At 40.6% G+C, this 26,141-nt stretch overlaps 1 protein-coding gene across 2 annotated transcripts in view; it reads right to left on the bottom strand.

Moving 5' to 3' along the window:
• Positions 1 to 26,141, bottom strand: part of PCSK5 (proprotein convertase subtilisin/kexin type 5) — a 449,146-nt gene that overhangs the window by 82,786 nt on the left and 340,219 nt on the right. For both annotated transcript variants that reach the window (XM_066367966.1, XM_066367965.1), the window contains exons 21-24: positions 21,926 to 22,028; positions 14,368 to 14,504; positions 8,567 to 8,773; positions 7,459 to 7,527 (exon numbers count right to left, since the gene is read on the bottom strand). In XM_066367966.1, coding sequence (XP_066224063.1) covers positions 7,459 to 7,527; positions 8,567 to 8,773; positions 14,368 to 14,504; positions 21,926 to 22,028 — 516 coding nt within the window. The remainder of the gene's footprint in view (positions 1 to 7,458; positions 7,528 to 8,566; positions 8,774 to 14,367; positions 14,505 to 21,925; positions 22,029 to 26,141) is intronic.

The following is a 26,141-nucleotide window of genomic DNA, read 5'->3' on the forward strand; positions in this document are numbered from 1 at the left end:
TATGCAGAAGGTTGCTTGAAACTGTTTTAACATCTCTGTCACTTCCCCTCTGCATTAAATTGGTCAAGTTCCTTTTTTTTAAAATTTTATTTAGAAAATTAACTTTAAAAGGGTGACATTGATCAATAAGAGTACATAGGTTTCAGGTAAACATTTCTATAGCATTTGAACTGTTGATTGTGTTGTATACTCATCACCCAAAGTCAAATCATTTTTAGTCACCGTATATTTGTCCCTCTTTTTACCCTCCCCCCCCCCGTAACCATTTCCCTTTTATCAATGTCCGTGAGTCTCAGTTTTATATTCCACTTATGTGTGAAATTATTCAGTTCTTAGCTTTTTCTGATTTACTTACTTCATTCGGTATAATGTTCTCAAGGTCTATCCATGCTGTCGTAAATGTCACTATGTCATCATTTCTTATAGCTGAGTAGTATTCCATTGTATGTATGTTAAATTGGTCAAATTTCAATACTTCTCTAATCCTCAGTTTCTCTGTTTGTAAAAATCATTGGATTGTGAAAACACATCATCTACCTTAAATGTTTAGCAAAATGCCTGGTGAATAATGGTGCTTGATAAATATTAGGTTATACAGCCTTATTATCTGTAGGACAAACTGAACAAATGATGGAAAAACAGAAAGTACAGAATCATGCAATAACTATTTGCTAAATGAATTCATGAAGAAAGCCAAGATGAATAAGGGACCATGAAACTGCAACACGTTTGCAAATCTTTAGTGTTAGGTTCTTTTTCTTCATAAGGTTTCGTTTTTTTCCAAACTTCTATCTCCAAAATAAGGTATCATTTAAAAAATGAGGGGAGAGGGAGGCTCTAGTGAATGTAAATTAAAACAATCATTTTAAGTTTTTAAAAGAGTGCTTGTTTCTCTTTTCGTCAGCAAACTGGTGACAGTACATCGAAATTCTAATTCTTCCCTGAAGCTGGCTTTTGCTTGGCCTTTCAAAGAAAAGAGGCATCCGGAACTGCCCTTCCCCACCTGTCCATGGAGATGATGGCAGCTGACCACCCGGGTCATGCACTCAGGTTGGTGTGACAGTGAGGGATGCTCTAGGTCACTGGAAAAAAGGTCCTTTAGGAATGTTGAATTTCACCTTTGCCATCAGCAACTCCTTTCCAATTTAAAGGAGACACCAGCCTAGTATAAATTTTATTCTAAGCCAAGCCTTTGGTTTGGAAGGTTCCCAAACTGTTTGACACTGGTTTTCTTCCCCTGGAAGTTTATGGGGAAGGTCCAGTGAGAGATCTGGGTAAAGTGAAATAAATAGTGATCTGTGACTCTATTTGATTTGGAGAATCCTGTATGTCTGCCCCCTTGGAAAAGTAGAACATGAATTTTATGTTGTAGATGTCTCACTATTTTTTCTTCTATGAGCAAGGTCTCCTTAATTATAGAATGTTTAGAAGCATCCTCTACCCACTAGATATAAGTACCAACCCCCACAGTTTTGATAATAAAAAGTGTCTCAAAACATTGAATAATGTCTCCTGAGGTAATATTCACCTCCAATTGAGAATCATTAGTAGACACTTTAAGAAGCTAGGTGATGTTGTGTTCACTTATCACATCAGGAAGTACATGATATCAGGTTATGTGGAACTAATGATAGAAATGCTTAGTATAGCTTGGTTACCTTGGTAACCAGTAGATCTTCCCATTCTAATTAACTATTAATTATGGAGGTACTTTGAGTGTATGTGATTATCTTGTTCCTATTTTTTTTTTATTTACCGATTTTAGCATTTACTGATGAGTCTGCTTGATCAATATACTAGGGGATAAAAAATTATGATTTTTCTAGTTCTTTCCTTCATATATACCAGCTGAAATTTTTCTGTAAGGAAAATTTTTATTTATTCTATTTCCCCTTTCTCTCTTTTAAAAATATTACTGAACATAGATTCTGTTTTAAATGAATTGCAATTATGCCTGACCTGTGGTGGTGCAGTGGATAAAGTGTCAACCTGGAATACTGAGGTCGCCAGTTCTAAAACCAGGGCTTGCCTGGAGAAGGCACATATGGGAGTTGATGCTTCCTGCATCAACTTGCTTAATCAACTGCATCAAGTGTTTAAAACACTTGATTTAAAAAATGAATTACAATTACTTATCATTAATATCTTGATGCTCATATTGTCCAAACTGGTCAGTGGGAACCCATGTCCATTAAATGCTGTGTCACTTGTTATGAGTATCTACATCACTTATGTGGTTCAAATAAAAATATGTAGAAAGTTATACTTAGAGAAGTTTCACTCTCAATCCCTTTACCCTTTCTTTTATAGGTAACCATGTTCATTAGTTTCTGATTTATTTTTTTAGCATTTCTTAAAAAACTAAGTGAACTGTGTGTGTGTGTGTGTGTGTGTGTGTGTGTATGTATACATATGCAACTATATTTTATTTCACCAACCCTTTTTACCAAAAAGGTAGCATACTGTGCACATATTTTTGCACCTTGCCTCCTATTAAGTGTATTGTAAAATCACTATCAGTTCATATAGATCTTCTTTGCTCTTTTTATGGCTGTATAGTACTCCATCGTGTATGTGTACTTAGTTGATTCAATCAGTCTTTCATGAATGGGCATTTAGGTTGTTTCCAATAGTTTACTACCACAAATAATGTCACAATGAATAATACTGTGAATATAGTGCTCTGAGCTGCAGGATGTGTATTCTCAGAGTAAATTTCTAGAAGGAATGTCCTGAGGTCAAAGGATAAATGCATATGTAACTGTTATCTACTGCCAAATTTTCTTCACTAGTGGTTGTACCATTTTGTCTTGCCACGAGTAATAAGAGTATTTTCCTACAGTCTTGCCTACACAATCTGTTTTAAGTTTTTAAATTTTTGCCAATTTGATAGGTGAAAAATGGTAAGTCACAGTAATTTTAATTTGCATTTCCCATATAATGAGCAAAATTAATCATCTTCTCTTATGCTTAAGGGCCATTTGTTTCATGTGATTTTAAAAACCTATCTCTTTCTTTGTAATTTCCTGACTGTTACTGTTGATCAGGCTTCCGTTACTTCATAGCTGGGTTTTGAGATAGTCTTCTAGTTGGCTTCTCTACCTATAACCCTTCTCCTTTCAATGATCCTGAACACAGTTAACATAGTTACTAAGTCAATATAATTAAAACACCTCTTTAAAACACTCTTTCTCTCTTATTTAAAAAAAACCCCTTCAATTATTCCCTTTTAGACACAGAATATTTTTAGACTCATTACTCTAGAATTCAAGATATGATTTCAATCACTTCTCCAAACTTCTCTTTGCACATTCCCTTATTTTTATGTATTCATTGTGCAAAACTGGTACATTTAGTGTCCTAAAATCCATGACAGAAATTCTTTCCTCCAGACCTTTTGTTTTGCTATTGTTTAGGTAAAAAGCCTCTTTATAGAGCAGCCCTGCCCTCTTATCTGCCTAAATTCCATGGAAACTCTGAGGCTTATCTCATGTGGTCCTTGACCACATCAGTGCCCATGGGTGCCCTCATTTCTAAATTCTGTTAGTGTAAATCTTTGTCCCCTTATTTATCACTTAATTGTATGGCCTTTTCCTTTTTTTTTTTTTGCAATTACTTGAAATTAAAAAGTTTGTGTATATTTTTCCCCAAGACTAGAGATATTAGTAAATAAATGCTAATGGATTTTCATCACCTACTTTTGAGCCAAGATAAAGGCACATTAGCCTCTATATTATTGTCAAGGTAATGAAGTAAAGAGAGATTATATAATTTGATTGAATTATCATCAAGTCATTGGTCATGTAGGTATGGGTCCCAAATCTCAGATTTTAGTTATGTTATACTTATTACCACATTTCTTAAATTAAAACAAAAAGGATGGGCTCTGGCTGGTTGTCTCAGTGGTAGAGCATCGGCTCTGCATGTGAATATCCCAGGTTCAATTCCTGGTCAGGGCACACAGGAGAAATGCCCATTTGCTTCTCCACCCTTTCCCCTCTCCTTTCTCTTTATCTCTCTCTTCCCCTCCCACAGCCAAGGCTCCATTGAAGCAAAGTTGCCCGGTGCTGAGAATAGCTCCATGGTCTCTGCCTCAGGCACTGGAATGACTCTGGTTACAGCAGAGCAATGGCCCAGATGGGCAGAGCATCGCCCCCTAGTGGGCATGCCAGGTGGATCCTAGTCGGGTGCATGCAGGAGTCTGTCTCTCTGCCTCCCTGCTTCTCACTTCAGAAAAATTTAAAAAACAAAAAAAAAACAAAAAAGATGCCTTAAAACATTAAATATAAAATGATTTATTTATTTATTCTCAATTAATTAACAAATATAAATTAGACGATTTAGATTTATCTTAGTTAAAATTTCCATTCAAGGTACTGATTAGAAAGAAAGAATTTGGCATCCAATCTTTTTGGGACACAATAGTGTTATGCAAAATGCTATTTGTTTGTTTATAGCCTGATAAAAGGCCCATGAACACATTTGATTAAAGAAAACGTCATATCTAAATCCATGTGTATCCTAAGCCATGCATCTCTGTTTTGCATTTGGGAAACTCTCAAATTTAATTTAGTAAACATTTACACATTTACTGTGCATTTATTATGTCACAGCCATGCTGCTAGCTCTTGTGGGAACAGTGTAAAAGTCACAGAGCTTGTTCTCAAGTAGTTTAATGTCTAGGCAGCGAGATGTATACATACCAAATATTACTGTATAAAGTGTTATTATTGGCCTATAAACAAGGAAAACAAGAAAAGAGAATTTTACTGGAGAGATTAACAAAAGCTTCAGAAATATAGTGATAACTGAGTTCAGCCAGGGCAATCAAAAATACACAAGGCCCAATATACACTTTATTAAATAAGAGAAATTTTAGAATTTGAAATGAGAAATTAGCAGCATTTAAAATGTCCCAGCCCCTGCTCCTGTAATCCCACTGCACGGTGTACGTCTTTCTACTCTGCTGGTTGCCTTGCAAAAGCTTTGGCCCCAGGTGTGTCACTGTGACAGCCTGAAAGGGCCTTACAGCAGGAGCCGGGCATATCGACTCCCAATTCTCAGTGCAGGCACATAGTAGACAATTAAAATTTGTAAAGTAATAAATAAACTTTAATATTTTGATAGCACTTGGTGAAGTCAATTGAACTTTCTAATTTTGCAAGTTGATTATTTTGGCTTTTGAGTATCCAGATAGCTGGTATGTACTATGGAATTCATATTCCAGTGGCTACACTTTGGTCTCATCTTTAAGCGGGTCAGTTAAGGGAAGGTTGGGAACAATATAGTTCCCCAGTGATCGTGTTTGTCACCACTCCCACCTCCATGCCAAGATTCTCACTGATTCTGAATGGGTTCACACACATTCAAATATCCCTTTAAATCTGAGAATCAAAATTACAAGTTTGAAACTGGGCAGACAGGTTCACATGCAGCGTGTGGTACAGTCACAGACTCTCTCTCACACACACACCTCCATGATTCACAAAGACACTAGCAAGGACACAACATACAACAGCATGGTGCAAAAGGAATATACAAAAATTAGCATGGATGTTAAATCTAATGGGCAAATATGGTCTGAAATGGGCAAAAAGGGAAATCAATATTGTTAAAATATTTATTCTTGCTCTCTGCAAGAATGATCACTCCTTATCACTTCACAGGAGACACTAGAATTTATTAATCTTTTTAATTTTAGTACTTTTATTACCTAGGTTTACCTCTAATTTTGCTGCTCAGAAAATTTTCATTTTACCCTTAACTCTCTGCCTTTAGATGTTACTCCCTTCTTAAATCCATTATTATATTTTATTTCCCAGAGATACATGCCCCATACCATAGTGGAAGGTAAGGGAGAATGGTATTCAAGTTCCAAAAACCTCTATTTTGTAGTTATAGACATTATAGAGGATACCTCATTTCCAGTTAAGGCAGAGAGAATTGGTGACAGCCATCAGGTAAATTATAATTCATGTGTGATATTTAAGAATTAAGGAAACTCATTAGAGAAAGTCAATAAAAAGGCTACTTAATTCCTGCACAGTCTGACCCCTTGCAGCCTCAAGAGTGCTTCATGAAACATTGGCTTCCCTGGGCATATTATAAGAAAAGCAAATTCTCAGGCCTGACTTCGACCCATAAATCAGAATTTCCATTTTATTATTTTTTAATAAATTTATTGGGGTGATATTGGTTACTAGGATCATATACATTTTAACAAATAATGTGTATTTATGTGCACATTAAAGTTTTAGAACCGCCCTAGCTGGTTGGCTCAGCGGTAGAGCGTCGGCCTGGCGTGCAGGAGTCCCGGGTTCGATTCCCGGCCAGGGCACACAGGAGAAGCGCCCATCTGCTTCTCCATTCCTCCCCCTCTCCTTCCTCTCTGTCTCTCTCTTCCCCTCCCGCAGCCAAGGCTCCATTGGAGCAAAGATGGCCCGGGCGCTGGGGATGGCTCTGTGGCCTCTGCCTCAAGCACTAGAATGGCTCTGGATGCAACAGAGCAACACCCCAGAGGGGCATGCCGGGTGGATCCTGGTCGGGCGCATGCGGGAGTCTGTCTGACTGCCTCCCTGTTTCCAGCTTCAGAAAAATGAAAAAAAAAATAATAAAAAAAAAATAAAGTTTTAGAACCATGAGTTAACCAATCACAGGGCTTTGTGGAGAAATTATTTGATCAATTTTTAATTTAGATTGGGTTTTCTTTCAAAGATTCAGACTCAAACGTTAATTAATTTCAATAGCTTGCCTATATTTACATCAAGATACATCCCTGGATTTGGTCATCTCCCTACTTTTTATTTTGTATCCAATCCAATCATGCTCTGTGATGCAGACTGTTTTTACCACCCTCTCCACAGAAGAACCAGGCGTGCATGTGGAAAAAAGAGGAGCTGGCGAGGGAATTAGAGAATTATGTGGAAGACTGACAAAGTGCTTTTAATTGTATGATTGGGATTTCAACTCACTGTCACCATATTGCTTTTTCTCAAAGGACTGTCTTAGAATTAGTCATTTTTGCAAAGGAAAACCTCAGGATCCCAACAGGCTTTTGTGTTTCACATACCAAGTAATTAGGCATTTCATTGCTTAATTTTCTCTCCCACTATTGTTCATTTTCAAATTTGTGACTTTGAGAATCTAAGGAGAGGCGAAGTCCCAGACACCTAGAAACATGGTTGCTGTGGGTATCCCCCACCAACTAATTAGCAACCAGTGGAAAAGATGCCCGTGTTTTTCTAAACTTGAGTTTCCTGAAGACAGTGACCTATCCATTGCATCAAAAGGGAGCATCTCTCACCCTGTTTTCCTGGGAGTGAACCCACTTAATGGACATTGATGGTGACTGTGATGATGACAACATTGGCAAGAGTCTCTGCTGAAGGAACAAAAAGGTGAGGATGTATGGGAAAGAACACAACTATTTCAACTCTTTAACAAAGAAAGGTGACATACCCACGCTGCATCCCAAACACCCTTCTTCACAAGGCACACATTCTCTGTAGTCTGGGTCTTGGACTTCACCTATACAGTGAGAAGAGTGAAAAACAATTCCTTTTTACTGAATGGGGACACATCAGTTGCTATGAACAAATGTTGGTGTGTAGCTTATTTTCAAGCAAGTCATAGAGCAATTATGAAACCTGAAACCATCTTTAAGGATCTATGTGTCACCCACATTTTTATTCCTTCATTAATTCAATAACTTAGATCACCTTGATTGGGTTCACAAAGAAGAGAGTGGGACTATATGCATGCAACTTGAATTGACATTAAGCTGGTAGATTTTATTTATTAAAGAAACCAGTTCTTCTGGGAATATGGAATTAGGTATATAAATAAACAGTCTCTGTCTCTTTTTATCTGTGGTCCTAAACACTTGTTAAAAAAGTTTTAAATCCTATACTACATTAGTAAACATTAAGAAGAAAAAAGAACATTTTAATTATTCTAGAAATATCTTGGAGTTTTCTTCAGCACCAGATTAGACATAATTCTTATGCAGAGCAGGGGAAATTTGCAACTGTCTTACATGGAAGAGAGCAATAATAATAAGTGCTGTTTTTAAATCTCCCTCTTCCAATGCGAGATAAGGAATTGGGCGGTAACTCTAATACACAGGTCATAGGACATTTCAGTATTCTCAGGTAGTTTTAGGTAGGATGGTTCTCTTTGGCTTCTCACAGCAACCATCTTGATGCTATGCTCTACCTTTTACAAATGAAGAAACCAAGCAAAGCAGAGAGAAATCAGACTATTTTTGCCCAGAGTCTTATAACTAGTAATTGGGAAAGAGAAAATTGTTGGCTATGATCCAGATTCTAATTTTCTCTCCACTTTATCCTGTCTGTGAACCCTCTGCTCAAGATCGATTTCTGTGAGATAAGCTGCACTCATTATGTCCTTAGATTAAGTCTGGGGAAACTCAGAGGAAAGGTGAATAGGGAAAGAGAGACAGGCAGTTATCACTGTCCCCAATTGATACATAGTCACACATGTCATCCCAGGCATTGACAGTAATCAAGAAGACAGTTCAAGAGTGTGGGACATCTAGCAGCCTTACCTGGTCCACACTCCAACTTCTGGCAGGTGTGGTTGGAGGACACTATGAGGTAGCCACCCATGCATCTCATGCAGATGTTCGTGCTGTGGCAAAGCTCACAGTTGTCAGGGCAGGGCAGGCAGGCGTGCCCTTGGGCAGGGTAGTGCCCCACCGGGCAGCTTTCCCGACACTCCCCCTGGTACAGGAAGCGCTCCTGGCCATGCTTATCTGAACAGACAGAGAGGCAACAAAAAAGAGGGGGAAATTACACAATTAACCATGAAGCTAATATAACAAGACATTTTGTTAAAAAATATATGACTGAGTGCTTTGGCTCCTAGGGGGCCAGAAGTATAAGAATGGATTCAATGGGGCCTGACCTGTGGTGGCGCAGTGGGTAAAGCATCGACCTGGAACAATGAGGTTGCTGGCTCGAAAACTTAGGCTTGCCTGGTCAAGGCACGTATGGGAGTTGATGCTTTCTGCTCCTCCCCCCTCCTTCTCTCTCTCTCTCTCTCTCTCTCTCTCTCTCTCTCTCTGTTTTCTTTCTCTAAAATGAATAAATAAAATCTAAAAAAAATTGGATTCAATGAAAAATGCAATATCTGTATGTCTACAGTCGAAAAGTTTTCCTTGGGCTCCTTTCAGGATCAGTGGAAGCTCTCAGACTTAGGAGCTAGAGATCCCATGAGAGGAAACAAATGCTGACTGATAGGCATGTTTGTTTTTAATGACAGTGCAGACTTTCAGGATGATTTTGAATTCTGTTATCAAAATCACATGCTTGTGTTAACAGAATTTTTGCACAGCTGCCAATTCCTATAATGGCGGCCACTAAAGCACTACCAACACACCTCTTGACTCGTTTACATGCATTCCTGAATGTCCCTGGGCTTCTGTCACACCTGGACTCTACAAGAAAAGAGTGAGCAGTGCCCCTAGCGTGAGACTATGCGAATAGTTAGTTACAATTACAATGAATAAAAAGGATTATATTCAGTTACAAGTACATATATTTAAAAAGCAAGGATAGATGCACTAGATCTTCAACCCCCACCCTCCTGCAGTTTTTGTTTGTGTGTTTAGGGTATCCATCTTTTCTGAATCAGGTCACCCATTTACTTTGGTTTCTGAAGAACAGCTGACCTGTGTTACCCAAAACAACTGGGGTTTACTTATCATGTAATCTACCACGTGAAGATCCAGAATCATTGACCTTCAAAATGCAATGCTGCTAAATTTGTGTCTAAAGATAGTACTGACCCCATGTTACGAGTGTAGAAACTGAAAGTCAGTACAGTTCTAGATTGAATCACATGAAATTGCGAAAATTCAATTTCCTACCTGTAAACATGGCCCTCTCACCTCATGTTTTTTATTTCATTAAAGCCCTGTTCAGATACAATTTAGAAAACGCACTCTTGGATTATGGAAGCCACCTCTTTTCTGGTTGTGATTTTGGTTGGTTCCCACGGGAACAAAGAAAATAAAGAGGGCTTCCACAGAGGTGGTGAAAAAGAGTGTCTGCTGTCTCCACATTTGAAAGGTGAGTGTTTGGGAGAGTGTCACCTGCATTTGGTGATTCTGCTGCTGTAGGTCAGTGTGGTGGAGCACAAAACTCTGATCTGGTGAATCTGGAATTTTAGAAGGCCGTACAAGGGTTAACTTTCTAAGTTGTGTTCTTTTTAAACACGTTATGAAAGCCTAGCAAACTCCATTTCTGTGACTCATTCAGAAAAGACCCTAGTTTTCAGAGGGCCCAAGTTTCCAGAAATCAGTAGCAAAGCTGAGGGAAAGCAGTGGGAAGCCTACTCGCTCTCCACTCAGCAATAGTATTGTACATTCTCTACATTTCCTGTGACATCAGTGCCGGATCCAGAGGCTTGGGGGCAGCCTGGCATAGAGGGAGTTCCAGATACATACGCAGTTGCTGAATGAGTGAATGAGTCAGTGAATTAATGTTTGGCAATATTCCTATTTTCCCAACATATCAAACTGGATCTTAAAATAAAAATTAATGATGACGGGTTTAGATATCAGAGAAAATGTTCTCCAATCCCCTTTTTACCATTTAGACATGGCTTTACTCTTTAGACAGATTTAGATATTGGTAATTTGGATTCAAAGGACAGAAATGTGAAGGGTCTTGATATTTAAAATGCAAGGACCCTGCCGAAGGAGATCACAGCCAGCTTTCCCTGTAGGTTTGGTCCAGGGGTGTGCCAACATTTGGTTGATTTTCTAATGGCCTCAGTAGTATGGCAACTCACTTAGTTGGGTCTCATAATTTGGATACCCCATTTATTTAAATCCCATGCATACATTTTTGGCTACTTGCCCAGAATTTAGATATTATAATGATATGTAAGAGAAGCTACTTTTAATAATAGAAGGGCAGATATTTTTGTTAGGTGCCAAACCTTTCATGTGATAATATGAGACAAGGGTTAAAGTGCAAGGGACTCCAAAAGAGGTTCAGGTTGGCTTTTATTTATACTGAAGCATAATTAACTATGCCCAGTTAATTACTGGAATTAATTAATTCCGATTAATCTCTTGGCAGCTGATTTTCTTAAAAGAGAAGGTGAACCAATGTGAAGACACCGACTATCTGCAGGGGAAACAGAAGGTTGAGGGTTGAGGCAAAGGGGAAAGAACTCCTGGAAAGAATGAAAGAAAGGAAGAAAGGCTGAGAGACTCTGAAAATAAATGTAATGCACTTTAATTCAACATTTTGCTTACTTGCTGGTTTAATTTAGCTTTGAGAGTGAATTTTCACCAACATGGTTGGAGAGCTGCATGTCTAAAAGGATTCAGATCTAATTCTTAATTAAATTACAATTAAGGGGCAATATTTCTACAAGCTGATGAGAGAGACTTATGTAGATAGATGGGACTCCCCAGCCAGAGGATTTTCAGCCTTTTATGAAAGCCTGTTGATACGGAACCTGTATGCATCCAGTCACCCATCTTCTTTAGCACTGTCTTGTATCTTAGCTGAGCTAATACATGAACTATGGGCATTATGCTCATAATAGGAGAGAACCTTACTAATCAGACCTTGCTCAACGACAATACCCTCTCTAGGAAGTCTCCTCTGCTCACTACAGCTGAACGTGAGTTTTCTTCTCTGACCTGAGGTAGAATTCCTACCATTCATTTGGCTTTTAATATTTTTTGTTTGTTTGTTTTATAATACATGAGGACAAACCCCTCTGTTAGACTGTAAACTCCTTGAAGGCAAGTAAATATTGATTGCATTTTCCAATGGAAACCATGTATAGTAACTTTGACATGGAAGGGGCACAATAAATTTCTGTTAACATGTTGAATTAAATATACTTTCAAACAGAAAAAAGAAATGTCACAGCATTTTATGTGTGGATTGTTCCAAGTAGTGATGGGATACTGAGAACATTTCAGACATTTGTTTAGCATTTGAGCTATTCCTTAAATTTGTACTATGCATGAAGAATTAGTGTGTTTTAAATCTGAAAGGGATTTTTAGATGCCATCGTGTTCGTGCTTCCCTTTTTTATAAACAACACGAGGGACTAAAAGAAGTGAAGTGGGGAACTAGAACCCAGTGTGTGCCTTCCATATGCTGGACACTGGGCCAGTGCTCAGAACACAACAGAAAACAGGTAAAACCATTCACTGCTCCTACAGGGCGTGTTCTTATGGACAGATAGGCATCAAGCTGGAGGAGGCCTGTAAAGGGGAAGTGCAGGGCTTCAAGGACCCTCATCTGAAGAAAGCTTGACCTAGACAAGGAGGGTAGGGCCACCCTTACTGAGGAAATGATATTGAAACTGAGACCTAAAGGATGAATAGAAAGAGGTCAGGCAGACAATGAGTGGGAAACATCTCAAGGGAAGTCTTTGAACAGCTGGAGAAACTCAAATGCCCATAGGAATAATAAAGTATAAACAATAACAGTAGGTAATAGTAAGAAGTTAATATTTGAGTGCTACTTATATTATTATTGATGATTAGATTCTAATAATTATTTATGATTCTGTCTCATTTAGTTTTATTTCATTTTCATAATAATTCTTAAAAGGGGCAACCATTATCAACAACTTCTAAATGAGGACAGAAACAGACTGAGCTGGCTAGGGATAAAATTTGACATAGATATAGTCTGTTTACATAAGAAACAAAAAGAAATAATTTTAACTTATACAAAGAAATGTACTATTTCACATTTTTCTACAAAAGCATGAGACTCAATTTGTTTTTCATTTTTCTCAATTTCATTACAAGCAAGAATAAAGATAAATAATTCTCTTCCACCAGCAATGCCATGCAAGTATGATGATGGGGTAACTGACAACTTCAGCATCAGTGAGAGCCCTGGCAGTGGGGGGTTTCTGGAGAAATGCTCTCCAACCAACCATTTGGGGTCTGTAGACACAGTGTTGCCAGATATCCCAAGCTTTTTTTTTTTTTTTTTGAAAGAGAGGATAGGAGTAAAGGGGAGGGAGGGAGAGAGAGAGAGAGAGAGAAAGAGGTATTAACTTATTGTTCCATTTAGTTGTATTCCCTTGATTGCTTCTCATATGTGCCCTGACCAGGGCTTGAACTGGTGACTGGTGACCAGGGGATCAAACTGGCAACCCTGGGATCAAACCAGTGACCTTTGTGCTCCAGAATGATACTCTATCCACTACACCATCGACCAGGGCCCAAGTTTTTAAGAGACACAAAAACATCCAAGTTTTTTTTGTTTGTTTGTTCTTTTTTTTTGTATTTTTCTGAAGCTGGAAACGGGGAGAGACAGTCAGACAGACTCCCGCATGCGCCCGACCGGGATCCACCCGGCACGCCCACCAGAGGCGATGCTCTGCCCACCAGGGGCGATGCTCTGCCCACCAGGAGGCGATGCTCTGCCCCTCCGGGGTGTCGCTCTGTGGCGATCAGAGCCACTCTAGCGCCTGGGGCAGAGGCCAAGGAGCCATCCCCAGCGCCCGGGCCATCTTTGCTCCAATGGAGCCTCAGTTGCGGGAGGGGAAGAGAGAGACAGAGAGGAAGGAGGGAGGGTGGAGAAGCAAATGGGCGCTTCTTCTATGTGCCCTGGCCGGGAATCGAACCCGGGTCCCCCGCACGCCAGGCCGACACTCTACCGCTGAGCCAACCGGCCAGGGCAAAAACATCCAAGTTTTTATTTGAAATTTTCCAATTTTAAAATTTGGCTCAAATTTTAAAATCGAGCTCAAATTTTAAAAGTATTATGTATGTAAATAAGGTATGAGTCTGTCCCACCTGAGATCAAAGTAGGGGACAGGCATCTGAGGGGGAGTCTGGACAGAGCAACGGTTAAACTGCGGAGGACCTTTGAGATGGTGGAATCTAATAAACTCTGAGTTGTTAAAACTGGGACAGAGAAGGTCATAGTTGTATTTTGAGGTGGTTAGTTTGTTCCCACAGGGCATAGGTCTTGACTGAGGAGACCCTGTCACAACCTCTATGACAATATTTCTCTTAAAGACCAAGTATGTCTGCCTTAATTTCCTAGCTTTTCACCTTTTCTTCAATAAATCTTAGCTTTCCTGTCTGGCTCATGTCTGACACCGTGTTCGCATGCCCTTTCTTTCTCCTTCTCTGGAAAGACATCTCAGGGGCAGCGAGTGTGTGATAATGTAAACTTATGTCCTAACAACAAGCAGAGATTTCATGGAGGTCCATACTCTGTAACAAACAGCTGTCTAATCTCCTCCCCCTTACCCCAGAGTTGAAGTGTCTGAGTAAAACCAAAGAATGTGCCATGGGAGAAGAGGTTTGGAGCAACAAAGAACAAGAGACCAGTCAGACTCTCTCACCTATGCCACAGGAGGTGCAGTTGGAGGGCTCGTTTCCTTGGCATTCTTGGCAGGTGTGATGGCATGGATGGCATTGGTTCTTAAATTCAAATTTGCCTGAGGGACAGTCCAAAATGCAGCGGCCATCATCAGAAATCCTAGAGGAAAAGCAGACTTTTAGAGTTTGTAAGGGTGACTTTCTGGGATAGCCTTAAGTTACAGAACATGTGGTGTTCATGTTTCACCACACAAACTTGGTTTTATTGTTCCAAAAACAAAGGGGATGCCTGGGACCGATCATCTTAGACCACGTGGAATGTTAGTCACATACGCATCCTTAGCCCAAGGTTGGGACCCACCAGCAGGCATGTCAGAATCTGTCTGGGGATGCAATCCTAATTCTGCTTGCAAATAAATTAACCAGTGCCTGCAGGGATTAAACCCATATTGTAGGCCCTAGTCAAATCCAGCCCACAGACAGATGATGGTCTTTGAACTTTCAAGGCACTAAATGGAACTTTGAATCCAGAGGCCTTGAAGAAAATATTTTTCCTTTAAATATGAGCATGCCCACACTTTGCAAGGGAAATGTCAACTCTAAGGGCTCTCAGAGGGTATAATGAAGCACTATTTTAGAGCTTAGTGTTACTTAAAACTTGGTTCGCATATGGCAAGTAATCAATGAACTCCGATTTTGTGTGTCATTTTTGCAAGTGTATTTTTTTCTTTTTCTCTTTTTTGTGAGAGAGAGAGACAAACAGGGATAGGCAGATAGGAAGGGAGAGAGATGAGAAGCATCAACTCATAGTTGCAGCACTTTAGTGGTTCATTGATTGCTTTCTCATATTGTACCATGACTGGGGGGCTCCAGCCGAGCCAGTGAACCCCTTGCTCAAGTCAATGACCATGGGGTTATGTCTATGATCCCACGCTCAAGTGAGTGACCATGGACTCAAGCTGATGAGCCTGTCCTCAAGCTGGTGACATTGGGGTTTCGAACCTGGTTCCTCAATGTCCCAGGCCAACACTCTATACCAGGGGTCCCCAAACTACGGCCCGGGGGCCGCATGTGCCCCCCTGAGGCCATTTATCCTGCCCCACCGCACTCCCAGAAAGGGCACCTCTTTCATTGGTGGTCAGTACGGCGCAAAGCACCGCGTCGCTCACATACAGTACTACTTCCAGTGACGCGGGATGCAAAGGGGATGCCTGGAACCGCATCAGGCATCCCCTGGAAGCAGTGTGAAATAACAGCAGAAGTAGGAAGAAAGAGAAAGCACTATAACCATTACTACACAGTACAAGGGCTCCCATATTCCCCCAAATGTACAATAACATAATGGCCCCTATAACCTCCCTTTGCCCAAAGGTCTTCCCCCACATTACTACACACCATGTTTCCCCTATTATAAGACCCTGTCTTATATTAATTTTACCTCCAAAAGACGGGGGCTGTCTTATTTTTAGTTCCCATTGAAATACTGGTCAGTTTGTTGATTTAAATTTACTTGTTCTTTATTTTAAATATTGTATTCCCGTTTTGTTTTTTTACTTTAAAATAAGATATGTGCAGTGTGCATAGGGATTTGTGCATAGTTTTTTTTTATAGTCCGGCCCTCCAACAGTCTGAGGGACAGTGAACTGGCCTCCTGTGTAAAAAGTTTGGGGACCCCTGCTCTATCCACTACGCCACTGCCTGGTCAGGTGCAAATGTTTCTTGAAATATAGAATACCACATCTTTGTTAGCTGACCATGTTTTCAATCACCTGTAGTAAGGGCACCTCAGATAAGTTAGCAGGTGAGCTGCTAAAAACTTTGGTTTTATACACATACAATATGTACCATAACATCATGGCTGACATTTTCATAGTTGTGCTTCTCCCCCCCGCCCCTTGCAAAGGAATCCCAAGAGAAAATGTAATTAAGTAAATTGTGTTCAAGAATTTTGCTCAGAAAAATTCAAAATGTTTCCTAAGTGCGAGAGTCAGATAGGTAATGTGACTAGATGAGGAGAGGTGGGGGCTCAAGCCCCAAGGCTTCTAATTCATTAGCTCCAGTGGGGAGAGAGCTGAGAATGTATTTTGGACAAGTTTCTTGGTGATGCCCATGCTGCTGGTCTAGAGAACATACTTCAAGAACTGCTGCTCCACTTTCTGCTCACTGATGGTCTGGATGGATTACTACAGTGTTCGCTAAACAATCCTTACACAGTATGGGTGGTACCAAATTGGTGTCTTATAGAGTTCCTTTAGAGTAGTAGTTATTATATCAGTTGGACAATTAACTGATGTAGTACATACATGTTCTCCGAGGGCATAATGCTGGCATCCGATCCTGGGAGAGCTAAGGACCTACAAAAAAGGGAGGGTTTCCTTTTCTTTCCACCACTTCTCTCCATTCAGACTGGGTGCCATGTAAAAGACCAGGTATAGGGCTTGTGCCATTTGTTCCTTGGGTGGACTGGCAGTTTCTATAAGTAGAGCCAGCCCTGAACTTGTGAATAGGCATTTCAATCCCAGGCTGGGAGGAAATTGGGGTGGGGCAAGGCATGCTGAACAGTGTGTTAGTGCAGCCTCCTATCTTGTTCCTACTCTTTGAAATGCTGTATCATTTGCACCTGTTTGGAAACAGAATGGGATTAAAGCCAACAGCATAAAACAAAAGGCTACTTCATTCTCATTCCTGCCTACTCGCACCCCCAAACTCTGGTCACCGTACCCAGCACCACTGGAGTGAACAATCCTTTTGGTGCACTGCAGAGCATGGAGTCCCAGTCCTAAACAGACACACGTATCTGGTTATTCATGTCAACACAGATCCCCTGCACCATGGTGTATAGTATAATGAGAGGACTGTGTTTCCAGCCTAGCCTTCTAGCTGATGGCATTAATGCCAACTTGGACTATCCTGACCCACCCCCCACCCCCCGCCTCTGCTTTCTGAGCTAGAAGATTTTTCAAGGAATAATGTGGATGTGGTTAGTCAAGAACAATAAGACAAAGCAAAACAAGACACCTCCCTTTAAGAAAAACTGAGCAAGAGCTTTCTGAGTTTTTCTAAACAAGGAAGCTACTCAGTGCTTTGCTGAAAAAGAGGATGGGGCACATTTATACATATGTGATGGTTCACTTTTTTGCTAAATAAAAAGGGGATGAAAAGTACATCAGGTCCTGGCCGGGAAGCTCAGTTGGTTAGCATGTCATCCTAATACTCCAAGGTTGCAGGTTCAATCCTCAGTCAGGACATACATAAGATCCACCAATGAATGCATAAATAAGTGGAGCAACAAATTGATATTTCTCTCTCTCTCTCTCTCTCTCTCTCTCTTTCTCTCTCTCCAATCAACTGAAAAAGAAAGTACACCATCATTTTGTCCCTATAGAAAGATATGACATCAGATTACGGAGATATTATTTCTCTTGAGAGGGGGGACTGATACTCTCAATAATGAGAACCATTTAAAATCATCCATAAACCAGGACAGGGATGAAACAGATAGTGTAATACTTCTTATGTGGGTAACAGGTTGCTTTTCTTCCTTGAGTGCCTAATTATAAGAAAGTACTAAGCACATAATGGTGTTTTAAATCGCCTCCCTCAACCTCCACCCTAAGGAAAGCTCAGATGACACACCCAGTTTTTGTAAGAATATAATTCTTTCTAAAGATTGAAAGATAGAGAAAACAGTCATGCTTAAGTGCAGGTACTGAATTACACCATCTCCCACACCCCCAGCCCTTCAAGAAAACTTGCTAAAGACCTTAAAAGTACCATTTCAAGTGGCACAGGCTTCCACTGACACCAGCAAATTGTTCCTAGTGGAGAAGAATAGAGACCTTGCCTTGGGCCCCATGGGGCTGATGAAAAATAAATTTAAAACCAACTCAAGCCATCTTGGGGATCATCAGTCATCCAATCTGTGGGATTCACAGACACCCAGGCAAGCTAATCTCTATAGGGGAAACACTCTCTACTCAGTCATATGTGCTCTTGGCTTTTTTATAAGCAGTGAACCATTCTGGTTCCATCAGGGCTCATGGAAAGGACGAAGGCAACAAAACTAAGTGTTAAAGAGCTGGTGATGTTTTAAACAGTAGCACTAAATTCTCCACCCACCCCCGCGTGTGTGTGTGTGTGTGTGTGTGTGTGTGTGTGTGTGTGTGTGATGGGAACTGGAATGGAAGAAATGGCAAGTCAGGGTTAGCTGATCCTCTGTGTTGAAAGTTGGTCTGGCTGAACTAAAGTCATCACAAGGGCACTTAATATAACCTCTTGGTGCTTTAATGTTTTGGGTTCTTTTCCTTTTTATGTGAGGGGAGGGGAGATAGTAAGACAGACTCCTGCATATGCCTTGACAAGGATCCACTTGGAAACTCCAGTCTTGGGCCATTGCTTGAATCAGCTGAGCTATTTTTAGGACCTGAGGCTGATGTGTTTGGACCAACTGAGCTATCTTCAGTGCCCAGGGCCATTCAAAACCAATCAAATTGAACCATGCTGCTGGAGGAGAAAAAGAAGAGAAGGTGGAGAGGGAAGAGGAGAGAAGTAGATCATCACTTCTCTTGTGTGCCCTGGCTGGGAATTGAACCTGGGACATCCATAGGCTGAGCCAAAGCTCTATCCACTGAGCAAACCTGCCAGGCCCTGTGCTTTAATGTTTTAACAGAATGAAATCTAGTGAAAAGTCTTTTTTTTCTTTTCCTGAATATTTTTGAAACAGATCAAATAAAACATTTGAGGGTGGGTAAGAACAGAGGTAACTTTTAAAACTTTTACTTATTTCGTTGACTCTGTAACTGCTTCAGGACTAGGTTAGGAGATTAGCTTGGGCAATGAAGAGCAGGACATACAGAGCTATATGTGTTAAATAGCAGAGACAAACTTCCTCCAAGTTTTCAAGCATATTTAAGGATCCAAACCCAAGAGTTGATGGAAATGTAAAGGGAAAAAAAGAAGATGCAGAGGGAGCTCTTTAAATTTTGATTTCCTGTAAAACAGCTTCAGATTGAAATTATTTTTAAATGTTATTATGGAAAAATTTAAACATATGTAAAATAAACATTTTTATAACCCCCTCTCCATTGTATTCTTCACTCTCTTCAGCAGTTATCAACACATGGCCAATCTTATTTCATCTCAGTCCCCACTGATTTACTTCCCTCCCACATTGTTTTGAAGCAAACCTCTAAGATAAACTCCTTTAGGGATGAAGTTTATTCTACAAAGACTGGAGATATCCCAAAACTTAAGGATAGAAAGAAACTCGAAGAGATAACTATCCTGGTTGTACTATTTGTCTTCCCCTTCCCCTGCCCCAGAGCCATTTGCCAGCATCCTCTGTAGTGCTGTGTGCTGGAACTCTGCTCATCAGGGACTGCATCTCCAAGCTCACTTCTTTCATTTGCAAGTGGTATTTCCCATTGCCCTCTGGTTGGTTTCTGACAAGGGGAAACACCAGCAGGAGATTTGAAGGTGGGAGAAGAGATTGGGGTATTCATTCCAGCCAGAGCTACAACTCTGTGTCCTCATTCCATGGTTCTGAAGTGGCCGTGTCCCTTCTAGCTCGTATTTATAAGGCATCCCCTCTAACATGGTTGCAGCTTTGGCTTCAGACCTAGGGCGTTAAAGCTGCCCCACTATTTCTTGTCTCAGTGCTTCACCATCACTTGACTTGGACTTCTGAGTCACCTATAAGAATTCATGGGCTTTGCACCCAACTCAGAGCTGAACATAAACCAAGTGTTCAAGACTGTCTTGAATAGACCTGATTCCCCCCAAGCAAATACTTTGCTGCCCTTTCAAGAACAAATAAGTCAATATCATCTTTCAAAGTAGTTTCTTTCTCTTCATATTCTCAATGCCATTCCATGGAAATGCAGGAAAGAAAAGAAGTCAGGTAGTTCATTGCCATTATATGATGTCCTTTCCTTGGACATATTTGCAAGTAATTGACATCAAGGAAGAGAGATTGGGCAAGAAATGGAGTGCTCAGGGAGATAAAAGAAAATTGTTCCTGTGAAACAAGATTTCCTTAGGAAGACATACTGATTCAAGCTTTATACACATGCTTTTCTCTCTTCAAAAGCTAAAGCATGGACTGCTTAAACAAGTTAGCTACCCACGTGGCCCAGGAGCAATACCTCTCATCTTGTTCCAGTGGTCTTAGATTTTTTTTAAATGGCAATTTATGGTAGCAGAATTTTTTCTCACTTCTGGTGAGGCCCAAGGCAATCATGATTTCTGGAGTGTATGCTGGATGATGTTAGCTGCTTTATTAAATAAATTCTATAAAGTTCCCTTAGTTCAAAGATGTCCAAAGATGCAAGCAAGTTTGATTATTGTTATGGTGAGGAGTTAGAAGAGAACTAGGACCTATTTTTGGAAAGCTGTCTGTATCTAACAGTATGCTCTGAAGCTGTTTTAAAGCAAATTTAATCTTTAGAGGCACAGATATCTCAAAGAGACACTTGGAAAATTGTTATGACAATTACCATTGAAAATTCTTAAGACTAAGACTGCTCTTTTGTGTCTCTCTCCCTCTCTCCCTCCCTTCTCTTTCCGAGGGAGATATTTGGAGAGCCAAGCCCATGATATTGATTGCACACTTTATAAAGTTCAATAAAACACACATTTATTGAACTATTACTATATGTTGATCACTGTGGGAGAATAAAGAGACAAATACATCACAGTTCCTGCTCAGCATATCACAGTCCTGAGAATTAGACAAAATGACTGTTGTGTAAGGCAGAGGGAATGTCCATCCTGTGTCGGATTGGTCTGGGAAGCCTCTGCTTCCTACACACCAGCAGGATAGTGATGAGGCCATTCAAACACCAGTCAGTCAACAAATATTAAGTGCTAGAATTAAAGGAGTCTTGACTAAAAATACAAGGTCCCAACTCTCTTCATTAGAAATTTTCAATGTATTAGCAGAGATGCTTATCCCATTAGGATACTTGCCATTTCCTCATTCATTCAGCTATCAAACATGTATCGAGTCCCTACCATTTTCCTAGCATTATGATAGATAATAGAGATAGAAAGATGAGTATTTCAAGGGGTGTACAGTTTAATGAAGGGATAGATTTATAAATGATGGTCTTAAAATGTCACAGTTGCTTTTATGGAAGTTTATACAGAGCACAGGGGAACATAAAGAGGAAGCAGTTAATTCTACTGGGAAGGGGTAAAAAAATGCCTTCATAGAACACTTTACCTTTGACCTGATTCTAGAAATATGAGTAGATATTTGCTCAGCAGATGGGGATGATGGCTGAGGGGTGGGTGTGCAGAAAGGGATGAGATTCCAGGCATCCAAGTTACCGCCATCTTCATGGATCAGGAAGCCCCTGGTGTCCAGGGTACTGATTCTTGTAGTGGGTACTGGGCACCGTGGGGAGAAGATGCTGGGGGGAGGGAGGCTGTGGTCAGACCACAGAGGGCTGCTGTGTCATGGGAATAAGTCTGATTCTTTTTCCTGCAGGCCCAAAATGTGCCTCTAAGGCGACAAGCACCTCCTCTCTATCACGCAACCCGTGAGCTCCCAAGCACAGGAGACACTGAGGGGCCACCTACCTTGTGACGGGGCAGTCTGTGCAGTTTTCCCGGGCTGGCCCCCAGCACTTGGCACACGAGGCGTCACAGATGTGGCAGCGGCCGTGCTCAGCAGTGTATTCTCCTGGGGAACAAAATCTAGTTGTTTACCTCATTTCCACATGGCAGAGCTGCCCGGACTGTCAATCTGAGGGCAGCCGGATCTGCCTGTGGCTGCTACACGCAATGGGGACAACACAGACAGAAGAGAACTTGAATGGCTTTAGTCACCCGTCCTCAATCCGGACCTTATAATAACAACTGCTCCTCTCCCAAGGGCCCTGGATGTTGAAACCTCAGAAACTTATGAGGCAATAACATAATCCTGGACCTAATCAAAATGTGTTACAGATTTTATAAGTAGAGGGAAGCCAAGGGGACTTCCTATAGGACCCCTTCAATGAGCTCCTGTTGACTTTCTTGTTTAAGGCTGAAGGCTTATGGGCCACGGAGACCCCAGTTATAACCTTGGTTCAAGTCAAGCAACAAGCCAGATCCACCTAACTCTTGTCTCATCACTCTGGGGAGGATTGTGATTACTTGTCAAAAAGGGGAGTTGAAGCTTGGCTGTCATTTGATAGATGTCAGCTGCATCTCACCCTGAAAGAGTAACAACAAAGAAATAGCCAGAGAAGTCTTCATTTTATTGGAAACACTATCTTTTCTAAGGAAAAACACACTTGAGGTCTTTCCACAAAAGCGAGTCCAGCCTCACTAACTTCTTGTAAACATTGAAGAAATTACTCCCATGGACACAGACAGAAGTACGGTGATTACAAGAGTGAAATGGCGGTGGGGGAAGCAGAGGAGGGTAAAAGGGGGTAAAAGGTGTTGGAAGGAGCCTTGACTTTGGGTGGTGAACACACAATACAACATACAGATTTTGTATTATAAAACTGTACACCTGAAACCTATATAATTTTATTAACCAATGTTACCCCAATAAGTTCAATTAAAAATAAACCATACCATAATTTTGTATACTTTGAATATATTCAATTATATTTGTCAATTATTCTTCCACAAAGTTGAAAAAGAAAAAACAAAAAAATTACTCCCTTGACAAAAGTCGTTGAGAGAGGTGAACCTCATTGACAGTGATAATCTAGTGATGGGTCTCTTTGAATTCAACTATCTGCTCACATTATCCTTATCCTCTCCTCCCATTGTCTTAAAAGAAATTGATTTAAAAGGAACAGAAGTTCCTTCAATCTGATTCAAAGAGCCACTTTGTGTGGTTTAGGAACTGATTATGCTCAAGAACCACAGATTCAGATCTCAGCAGTCACAACCTTCACTTGCCTTCCACTCCAACTTTTATGGCCCTGTAAGCATGTCTGAGTGTTGTCAATATGGATCCCACCAGAGGGGTGAGGTAGCAGGACTCACCTGTGGTTTAATCAGTTACTTAAACTTGTAAGATTTGCTCCCTTATTTATTGTAGCCATAGGGAAAGAACCCCTGGAAACATAGATTTGACTGGTGAGGAATAGAGGGAAGTCTACTCCTCTGCCCTTCCCCATAATTTTAGTGAATGAGTACAGCTTAGTGGGTGAGGTAAACCTCATACATATAAACTGTCCACTTGCTAGCACTAAACCCCCAAAATGAGGAAGCCTTAGAGTGAGTAACTAGTGGGAGGAAAATGTGCAAATTTGCAAGTTGTTCACTGCACAAAATGCCTGCCCAAAGGGTCAGGTGGAGTTGGAAATCCAGCCATGTTTGGTGGTATTGGCTACCTCTTTGTAAGGAGTGCCTTTTACTAGTTTACAAAAAGGTGTTACAGCGGGCCAGTTGCAGTCTTGGTAATCAGCATTCCCAAGGCAGAAAAAAAGCTGGGACTTCTGTTTGGTAAGAGTGCTGACTTCAAATTGGGACTCTCACTCAATATAGGCATCATATTTATGCAGCTTTCCTTTTTATTTTAATTGAATTTATTGAGGTAACAATGGTAACCTTGGCTGTAGGAGGGGAAGAGAGAGATAGAGAGAAAGGAGAGGGGTAAGGGTGGAGAAGTAGATGGGCGCTTCTCTTGTGTGCCCTGGCGGGGAATTTAACCTAGGACTCACACACACTGGACTGACCAATGATGCTCTACCACTGAGCCAACCGGCCAGGGCCTGAACATCTTTTCATATGTCTATTGGCCATCTGTATGTCTGCTTTGGGGAAGTGTCTATTCAAGTTCTTTGCCCATTTCTTAATTAGACTGTATGTTTGTTTGTTTGTTGTTTTTTTTTTTTTTGTGTGTGTGTGTGTGTTTTACTTATTCAGGCTCCCCTATTCCACTTTTTAATTATTGCCCAAGTGTAATCTCTTTTACTTTATCAGGAGGCACAACCAATTGGGTAGTCTAGGCACCAGCAAGATAAAGAGCAGAGAATGTGGGGCAGACATGGGTGGAACAAGTAGACCTTGCCTACATTGTCAATGCCAACAATTTGTGTTGGATGATAGTTGTTTATCTTTCAAACTATATGTGCTGAGTGGAACAGTAATGGGGGAGTATCACAGAGGCTTCTAAATCCAAAGAAAGTGTTTTCTAGAAAAATGAAGGGTCATAGCTTGTTCATTCATTCATTCATTCCATGGATAATTTTTGAACACCTATGCACCAGGTACTAAGTGAGATTTAGAATTATACAAATTAAAAAGGCCCTGCTCTTGGGTTCTCAAAGATTTTTGAGAAGAATAATTCGTGCAGAGATAGTTATAATCCAAATACTGGCCAAGAGCCTTAGACTTTCTTGGACAGTCTAGATTAAAGTGTGAAATAGAAAAGCAAGGTCATACACTGGAGTCTGTTAGGCCTAGAGGCAAAGACCATTATTTTGCCTTGGCATCGGTGTCTATACAAAATGACACTGGTGTTGCTTCTCCTAACTCTTTCTTGCTTTTTTTCTTTTTTTTCTTTTTTTTGAGAGTTGGGGAGAGAGAGAGATGGGAGAGATACAGAAAGGGAGAGAGATGAGAAGCATCAACTCATAGTTGTGGCAATTTAGTTGTTCATTGATTGTTTCTCATACATGCTTTGACTGGGAGGCTCCAGCCAAACCAGTGACCCCTTGCTCAAGCCAATGACCTTGGCTCAAGCCAGAAACCTTGGCCTTCAAGCCAGTGACCTTTGGGCTCAAGCCAGTGGCCATGGGATCAAGTTGATGATCCCACACTGAAGCCAGTGATCTGTGCTCAAGCTGGTAAGCCTGCACTTAAGCTGAATGATCTCACACTTAAGCCAGTGACCTCAGGGTTTTGAACCTGGGATCTCAGTGTCCCAGGTTGATTCTCTATCTACCGTGTGACTCTCTATCAGCTATGTACTTCTCCTAACTCTTGCTACCCATACACCTTAATCTCCATGGTATATTAGATCCAATGCTGGGATGGAATTTTAAATTAAATACACCTTACTCTGCTAAATTGAGTGCTACTTATATTTTTCTGAGAATTACACCATATCTACACACAAAGTCTCCTTTGTAGTTACAGATGATTCATGGCTAGGTCAAGCAAGGGTTATTTGGATATTACTGTAAAAATTTTCAATTCTCCTGTGTCTTTTTTTCTGTCTCCTTTTTGGCTTCCAAAAGCCAGTAGGTGATACTGATATCCTGGCCTCATACTTCCTTGACCTTCTCAACTATCATGGCTTCTATTGGCATTCACAAAGATATAATCACCTTAGGTATAATCATCATTTGGAATTGCTCTATCTCTGAGATTTCACACTGCCTTATGCCCTACTCTGATGAGTACTTGATCATCCTTTCATTCATCTTTAAAGTTCCCTCTTACATTTCCCACTGGAGCTATGTCAGACCTTTCCAAGACCCAACTTCCACCCATTCTTTCTCAGAAAGTGACTTCACTACCTAATTTGCTGATAAGATACCAAATTTCCAAGCATCCTTCTTATCAGTGTCAAAATTCCTATTTTCTCCTTAACTATTCACTTGCTCCTGTCTTTCAGGAAGGCATGTCTCTTCTCCTGGCCCTTGTCAACCCTGCATCTAATGCTCTTAATCTTGCTTCAGATTTGTCCACAGGTTATCTCTGTCTTTAGTTTTTTCCTCTACATCTTCCATTAACTGCTGAGCTATAAAAGTTCTCCCCAACACAATACTTTCCAAGCACTATTTTTTTGATATGTGACCCTTAAAACATGTTTTTCCTCCTACCATCTGGTAACAAAATGAAG

This window comes from Saccopteryx leptura, chromosome 2 (genome assembly GCF_036850995.1).
Source record: "Saccopteryx leptura isolate mSacLep1 chromosome 2, mSacLep1_pri_phased_curated, whole genome shotgun sequence".
Lineage (NCBI taxonomy): Eukaryota > Metazoa > Chordata > Mammalia > Chiroptera > Emballonuridae > Saccopteryx > Saccopteryx leptura.